The sequence below is a fragment of the Sinocyclocheilus grahami genome, unplaced genomic scaffold (assembly GCF_001515645.1).
Source record: "Sinocyclocheilus grahami isolate Dianchi unplaced genomic scaffold, SAMN03320097.WGS_v1.1 scaffold151.1, whole genome shotgun sequence".
In the NCBI taxonomy this organism is placed as follows: domain Eukaryota; kingdom Metazoa; phylum Chordata; class Actinopteri; order Cypriniformes; family Cyprinidae; genus Sinocyclocheilus; species Sinocyclocheilus grahami.
Window position 1 is genome coordinate 980,527 of NW_015505330.1, and position 8,949 is coordinate 989,475.

General features: G+C 33.9%; 1 protein-coding gene across 1 annotated transcript in view; it reads right to left on the bottom strand.

Annotated features, from left to right (window-relative positions):
• Nucleotides 1-2,218: 2,218 nt before the first annotated feature.
• LOC107592223 (lipase maturation factor 2-like) overlaps nt 2,219-8,949 on the bottom strand; it is a 23,988-nt gene continuing 17,257 nt past the window's right edge. The window contains exons 6-14 of the mRNA XM_016281637.1: nt 7,643-7,793; nt 7,293-7,427; nt 6,214-6,319; nt 5,970-6,066; nt 4,618-4,800; nt 4,304-4,472; nt 4,099-4,210; nt 3,001-3,109; nt 2,219-2,895 (exon numbers count right to left, since the gene is read on the bottom strand). Of these exons, the coding sequence (XP_016137123.1) occupies nt 2,566-2,895; nt 3,001-3,109; nt 4,099-4,210; nt 4,304-4,472; nt 4,618-4,800; nt 5,970-6,066; nt 6,214-6,319; nt 7,293-7,427; nt 7,643-7,793 (1,392 nt within the window). The 3' untranslated portion in view covers nt 2,219-2,565. The remainder of the gene's footprint in view (nt 2,896-3,000; nt 3,110-4,098; nt 4,211-4,303; nt 4,473-4,617; nt 4,801-5,969; nt 6,067-6,213; nt 6,320-7,292; nt 7,428-7,642; nt 7,794-8,949) is intronic.

The following is an 8,949-nucleotide window of genomic DNA, read 5'->3' on the forward strand; positions in this document are numbered from 1 at the left end:
ATCGGCCAGAAAATGGCCAACACCCTCTGAAACCAGACCAGATTGACCAACTGTAAAATACCAAAAAGCCCTCTAAAAGCAGACTGTCAAGCCAAAAAGTACCCAAAACTCCTGACCAGAAGCAGCTCTGGCTAGTTTAAATAAGACGCATCTTGAGATTTTTGGATGGTTCATTCATAATATATTGGACTAAACTTATAGTAACCTAATTAAACACAAACAATGGTTTTGGAACTTGGATTTAAAGTGGTTTTGGGCACATTTCAGAAGGGTCGTACTGAGAGACCTGCTTAAGACAATGTAAACTAGAGTCTAAACTAAAGACCAGTTTAAGAAGTGTTCTATTTCTGTTTAACAAGGTAATAACAGTTTGTAATTACAAGATGATTCACAAAATAATTGCAGAAAAAAGTACAGTATTAATACAAATGACCATTAAACTAGCACAAAATACAATGCAATGTAAAGTCCAAAAATTAACACTTTATAATCTATCTATACAGACTCACTTATGTTTTTATTATATATAAATTTAAATATATTAAATATAATTTATTTGTCATAAAAATAAAAAGTTTGTTAATGCATTAGGTTTTATGAAATGACAGTATATATATATATATATATATATATATATATAAAATATTTAATTTTTCATTCACTCATAATGCTTTAATGCAACGGAATGCAGGCATGTTTCCGCCTGTACATCTGACTGCAGATAATCACAGGACGGTCACGGGATCAGTGGTTTTGGCGTGTCTTTCTCCTCTGGTCCCGATGGAGAGCATGGCGTGCTCAGTGCGCAATTTCGCCCTGCAGCGCTTCTGTGAATTGAATGGGGGCGGATGGACTTGTCCTCTGTGTTTAAGAGGTAGGGCGCTTTGACTCACTTATAATGTGTAAAATAGAGAAAACTATTCAAGGGAACATGGGTGACTCATCCAGACCTCAATCACAAGTGACACATGGGAGTTTCGTATGAAAAAAGAAAAGAAATGGTTAAATCAGCCCGAGACTCTTTGCTGGTTTTGGCTGATTTGAGTTGGCCTCCTAGTGCTCCAAAGTCTAAAACCAACCAGACCAAATTAAATGAGAACTATCTAAAACCAGCTGAAAAATGGGCAAAATCCCAAAGTTGACCAGCTGAAAATCCCTCTAAAACCAGTTGAAAATGGCCATTAACACCCTGAAACCAACCTGATCGGCCAGAAAATGGCCAACACCCTCTGAAACCAGACCAGATTGACCAACTGTAAAATACCAAAAAGCCCTCTAAAAGCAGACTGTCAAGCCAAAAAGTACCCAAAACTCCTGACCAGAAGCAGCTCTGGCTAGTTTAAATAAGACGCATCTTGAGATTTTTGGATGGTTCATTCATAATATATTGGACTAAACTTATAGTAACCTAATTAAACACAAACAATGGTTTTGGAACTTGGATTTAAAGTGGTTTTGGGCACATTTCAGAAGGGTCGTACTGAGAGACCTGCTTAAGACAATGTAAACTAGAGTCTAAACTAAAGACCAGTTTAAGAAGTGTTCTATTTCTGTTTAACAAGGTAATAACAGTTTGTAATTACAAGATGATTCACAAAATAATTGCAGAAAAAAGTACAGTATTAATACAAATGACCATTAAACTAGCACAAAATACAATGCAATGTAAAGTCCAAAAATTAACACTTTATAATCTATCTTATCAGTTGGTATCGGGGGTTGGATTTAAAAAAAAAAGATATGTGGAGCAGTCTTATTAGATTTTACAGCTGCATTTTGACCTTATTGATCATAAGCTTCTTTTGGAAAAATTGGTGAGTTATAGATTTAGACCATCAGTAATTGCTTGGATGGAAAGTTATTTGGATAACAGATCAAAGGGAGTTTTTTTTAACGGAAGTTACTCAGAAGGAAAATTGAATGTGGAGTTCCACAAGGGAGCAGTTTAGGACCACTTTTGTATTCCATTTTCACAAATGATTTATATCTGGTATTAAGAAGTGCTAAATTAATGTATGCAGACGATACAAGAGTTTATGCATCTGCTCAAACGCCGGTTCAATTGACGGCTATTTTGAATGAGGAGTTGGAGAGTATAGAAAAGTGGATTTTAGAAAACAAGTTGATACTAAATACATCTAAAACAAAGAGTGTAATATTTGGGTCTAATTATTCTCTACGGTCCAAACCACGGAGATCCAAATAAATAAACCAAAAATAAACAAATCAACAACCATTTAATGAGTTAAATAGCATGAAAAAATTGCATTTGTGCTTTCGTTTTAATCTTTGGGACGTCCACGGTGTATAAAGAAGGGTGTAGCAGGTGACAGCTTAAAAATGGACTCTGTTAACATTCAAAGCCAATTACATAAAGTACTGTGCATTTGACCGAGTGGTTTTGACACAAAGACATAAAACGGTGTAGTGGTAACACGCAAATCTGAGGTGTGTGACAGGCAGGAAATCAAAGATTTGATCTTAGAAAAAAAAATATACACCTGAGAGAGAATCATTTGTCATTGCGTATGGCCAAAGACAAAGGCACAAAGTGACAGCAAGAGCTCATTTCCTCTTTCGGGGGCTCCTGTCCGAGTCCTTTTTTTCATTGGAGTCCTTCTTGCCGCCCCGGTTGGACGGAGCTGCCACTTGGCTTTTCTCGGCCGTCTCAGAGGGCTCTTTGGGTTTCCTAGTCTTGTGATCAGCTAAAGCTGGTCTAGGTTTTGGGCCCCCTGAGACCCAGGAGAAGACGGCTTTGAGGAGGAAGATACCGGCTACAGTAGCTAACAGTGTTGAAAGCAGGAGGGACCCCGAGAGGCCTTTGACGTGGTCTCGAATGAGGCTCAGAGCTTGGGATACAGGTGTGTCAGAGCCGGTCTGCGCTGGGAATTTCTCCTGCACGCAAACAGACTGATGTTTCAAATCAATCATCAAAACTCTATTACCTTTCCCAATGCATGTTGCTGGTTTTATTGTGAACTGTGCATGTTCCTATTTTACCTTCAGTCCAGCCTCCTCTAAGAGTTTCTTGAGCTTCGGGTCATCGAGGTTCACAATGGGAAAAAACTCCCTTTTGTACTGCCGCCTCCACCAAGCCTGCAGATGGGTCCTTCCAAATTGACAAACACAAGTACACTAAATTTGAGAGCAGATTCAGACTGCAGTGCTGTTTCTCTTCTGTTAGTAAGTTTCAGGAACTAACAGGATGACAGAAAGCACGCAATTCTATTTTTGTGTGGGCTTTCACATGATGGCTTCACTTCTGTCTCTAAATAACTGTGCAGTAGATACATTTATATAAGGCAGCTTTTTTGAAGTCTTATGTACCACAGCACCATCTGTAAGCTGAAGTATCCCTTCCATCAACAGCAAACAAGTCATATATGAATAAAATGTCTGTAATAAAAATAAAAATAAAAAAACTAAAGAAAAAAAAATCATGTTAATTCAGTTTGTTACTCTATTGATTATACAGATTTAACATTAAACTGGATTTAATTTAGCATTATTAAAAGACCAAAATATTAAATGGGATATTTATAATTTTTTGGGGTTATATTTAATATTAATATTTATTTTTATTGCCATAGCAATATTGTATTTAATATTAATGTGAATTCAGATTAGTTATTTTAATGTATTAATTATACATATTTAACATTTACCTGTAAATAATTTAACTATCATTAAAACTGTAAAAAGTATTTACAAAAAAAAAAGCAAACAAATGGGATATTTATAAATGAAAATTATATATTTGTATTATATTTAATATTAAGGAATTAATTCAGATTAGTTAATGTATTAATTATACAGATTTAACATTTCATTTACCTGTATATAATTTAGCATTAACATTCAAATTATTAAAATAATTTACTAACAAATGCTAAATAAATGGGATATTAATAAAATTATATAATTTTATTATATTTAATAATAATAATAATAATAATATTAATTCAGAGGAGTTATTTCACACCAATTATACAAATTTAACAGTGAAATATTTTTTTATTATTATTTATTTTTCTCCCAAGAAAATTAGCATAATATATAAATGTGAATGAATGTTAAATAGAGAGGGTTGGAGCTCACTTGTCTTTCGTAGGATCTGTGAAGTGGTAGTTATAAAGATTGGCTTTGATAAAGACCGGTGCTTTCTGACTGAAGGGGTACTGCGCTTTATCCACCTGAAGCAGACCAATCACTACAGGAAAGAAAAACACAAAATTATAGGCAATTCAACATCATAATCTAAATAAATAATTAAGTAGATGTAATCTGATAAGTGGTCACCCACCTTCTGGTTTGCCCTGCAGGAGGCGCTGTAAGAGGCCTGTAAACCAGGGGCTTGTATCATCGCCCCCTTGAGCTTTCTGCCACATCAGCCACTCCAACCGGGGCTGGTGAGGGCCTACTATGGGTGGGACTGCATTCACATTTCCTGGTTTATACATAGGGTTCATTTCCTGCAAGAGGATAAGATTATACCTTTAACCTTTCCACTGAATGAAGACTTTGTGGAAACAATGGCTGTGACATTATGAAGGGAGTTAAAAAAATTAAGTGATTTGGATTGTTGTAGCAGGGCAACCTTTTCCACATCCTTCTTACCGTCCATGTCAGCCCATCATAGCTGCCCTCTAAAATGATCTCAGGCCTGCCCTCAGCAGAGGTCATTCTGTGCTGGATGCCATAAGCCCCGACCAGCTGGTACCTCTCAACGGCGCTGTACGCGTCTCGCACTGCAGGTAATACTTTACTGACTGACATGCCAGCCATGGATGTGTATGGAACCTGAGAGGAAACACCAACACACGTACACACATTTACTTGCATACAAAGGCTGGTAAAACTGCACCCGTGCAGTCCATAGATCATGTTTTATGTAGGGTGGCTAAGTTTGGTTTGGTGCAATTAATTATGGAGAAAATGATGCATTAAAGTTAACACATTTAATGCACCTGTAGGTCATCTGACATTGCATGCAATTGCAGCAAGATGACTATGTGATGTGTTCTATTAGAATGCAGTTATATGCCCCTAAAATTCAAGATATGAGGCAAAAATGCCCCGTATGGGTTTTTGATTTATATTTAATCATCATTCATAAAGACTTGCTTTGTTTCTAAAGGAATCAACTGCTTGAATCAATTGGCTGGATGAATGACTCACAGGCATTTTGATTTTCACATTTAGTGTAATTTCATTAAAAAATAAAAATCATATTTATATTTCAGTATTCATTTTTAAAAACCCATAAATGCATATTTAAAAAAAAAAACATTAACCCCATCGCATTATTAATGCAATTCTAATTGATTCCATGCAACTTCTGTCTGTTTAAATATGCCTAAAATCTCACTTCAGATGCAGCTTCTGAAAACAATGTTATACACATTATAGCCTTAAAAGTTTGTGTAATAACTTGTTGAATCAAACTATTTTTCTAAAACGACTTTTTTATTAATGTATATTCAATGCTTTCTCATTTACAATGATGACTATTTTAGTTTTGGATTGGTAATTTCTCAGCCCAAGTTGATGTGCTATTAATTAGATCAATGAATCGACACGTCAAGTATTTAATTAGATAAAATAATTTTAATCGCTTGAAAGCCCTACTATTTGCATACAAAGGCAGGTAAAAATGCCTACATTGTACCAGTGCAGTCCATATAGATCAGGTTATATGCTTATGGACAGCAGAGGGCGCTGCATTGCTTGTGTGTAATAAATGCATGAAACAAATATATTTAGAATGTTATAACTATATAATTATTTTTAAAGGAAAAGTAAACAAATGAATAAATAGAAAGTCACCAGTACAATTATGTAATACTTGAGCCTCAGAACAGCTATGCATTATCAATATGACTGGATGAAACAAAAAAAACATCCTAAATCAATCACTCAATTAATTTTTGACATTGCAGTGGCAACCGTATGTAGGATATGTAACTCACCACACTGAGGGCAAAGACGGCCGCAGCAGCTGCCGTGATGAGCGCCCACTGAACGAGAGACCAGAGCTTGCTGACAATACCTCGTGTGCACACGCAACTGACAGAGGAAACAGATGGGAGATTTCTTGGCTTGCCTTTTGCACAATGGACTTTGGCAAAATCATAGGCTGAAATTCAAAATCTTTACTTTTTGTACACCCACGAAAATGATCAGATTCTCATAACCATTCCTGATAGAGCTTACGTTAGCATGGCAGACACCGCTTCCCAGGTGAACGACAGGACACCAATCCAGATAGTGAGATCCTGAAAAACCTCCAGAAACGCATGAAATCCCTTTTGAGTGAAATCTGAAAGTTCAGAAAATAAACGGAACAGCAATGAATAAAATAATAAAACTAACTGATGTATTTGTAGCCATATTTTGATTTGAGAAAGAACACGTTGACTGAAACAGAATAATTTTCATATCAAGTCATATCAACAGTAGGTTAATCAGATGAATTTTCCAAGAACATTTTGGGTTCATATTTCACCTCAACATCAAAAGAAAATAAATACGTAATCCTGCAATTCATATTTTTGCAAATGAATGTCAACAAAATTGCATTTGCATTGTTACATTTTTAGAAACTATCCTAACTAACACATTAACATAATGCAGATAAACGATATGTCTACATAAAATAACATTATAAATTAAATATATATATATATATATATATATATATATATATGATTAATTGTCAAATGATTAATTGCGATTAAATCGCATTCAAAATAAAAGTATAATTTATTATGTACATATAAATACACACACATGCATGTATATATTCAAGAAAAATATTACGTTTATATTAAATATATTTATATATTTTCAAAATATATACTGTATGTGTGTCTTTATATATACACATAATAAATATACACAGTACACGCATATATTATGTAAACAAAAACTTTTATTTTTGATGCGATTAATCGTTTGACAGCATATATATATATATAAAAAAAAAAATCTAAGTATTTAAACGTCATGCCATGGTAGTATTTAGTTGTAATTTATGCAAATGTTTGTTCAAACAGGATTCTGGATTTCAGTATAATTGATTATCATGATTTCTTTTTTCATTTATTCAATATATCTCTTTCGATTTTGGATTGAAATACAACCTCACCATATCTCTATGAAATTCATCATAACATTTTACAACAGTTCAAGTCTATGTTTGTACTCATATTTATAAATCTGTTAACAAACTAAAGGAAACATCAGCTCCTTTGCAAATCAGTTTTACATTTCTCATTTGAAGTCTCACTCACTTGTTTTGGATGACAGAGTTTTTTCTTCCCAGTTAATCTGTAGTTTAAAGAGACTAATAAAACAGTAGAGGATGAACAGGTAGACAGCCAACTCTACCAGCTGCAACAAATAAGAGACCAAGGTCTGTCCGCAGCCTGAAAAACACAGTCATACACTAAATAAAAGCTCAGAAGTGTGAACACTAGTGTGGTACTGGCAGAACAAACAGATTTAATTAACATCTACTCAATTGCATTAAAAAAAAAACAGATCTATTAATGAGCCAATTAATCAGAACATTAGTGAAAGTCAGTGACTATCCCACCAGAAATTACTGCTCAAATCAGAAGTTAGAGATATGTGGTCATACTTCTAGGCTTTTTTTCCTGGCCCTTCTTCTTCTTTGGACCAGTATTGGAGTTGAAATGATCATCATCCAGTAATGAGAAGCTCAGGGTGATGCTCAGCAGGTTCAGAAGGCTGCAGTTACCCGTGAGGATGTAGCAGAGCTGGAGAAACAGCTGACAAAATGGTATAAAAAGAGGCGTAAGTGAAAACGTCTCACAGAACAACAAGACACTCAATAACTCAAGAATATTCCAGGTTTAAACTGTCAAATTGAGTACTACTAGAGAAAATAATTGACTTATTCTTCATCTTGTAAAAACAAGCATTGTTTTCAGTATTGCACTTTAAATATTTTTAATTTGAATGCTATTTCAAAATCAATGTTAGCAATATTCATAGCTATATACAGTGGGTACGGAAAGTATTCAGACCCCTTTAAATTTTTCACTCTTTGTTATATTGCAGCCATTTGCTAAAATCATTTAAGTTAATTTTTTGTCCTCATTAATGTACACTCAGCACCCCATATTGACAGAAAAACACAGAATTGTTGACATTTTTGCAGATTTATTAAAAGAGAAAAACTGAAATATCACATGGTCCTAAGTATTCAGACCCTTTGCTGTGACACTCATATTTTTAACTCAGGTGCTGTCCATTTCTTCTGATCATCCTTGAGATGGTTCTACACCTACATACTTATGCATGTATATAATAAAATAATTCTACCATTATAAAGTATGTACATATAATAAAATAACTTAATTATAATTGATTATTATTTTTTATTTATTTAAATATATCAGATGATTTTAATAAATGACCTTAAACATTTATAAGAAAATTACAATAAAAACATTACAACTACTACATAAATGGTATATAATATATGTATACACTGTGGGAGTAGATATATATATATATATATATATAATTTTATATTTATTTAATATATCTGATTATTTTAATAAATTACCCTAATAAAAACAAATACAATAGTACAATAAAAAAATAACATTACAATTACTACTATTTAAAATCTTTCATAATACACAATTCCATTTAAATACGAATGCTATTTGAGATGTCAAATTGTTTAAAAGGTCCCTTTAGAGGTGGAAACACAGTTCTTTATTCCTATTTTAACTTAAACTTTCACCTTGTAGTGTAGCCAGTAAAACGAACAAACAAACACTAAATTTAGATCCACTCTTCATATTTTCAATAGGAGGGATGCCCAAACTCTCTCTCTCTCTCTCTCTCTCACACACACACACACACACACACACACACACACACACACACACACACACACACACACACACACAC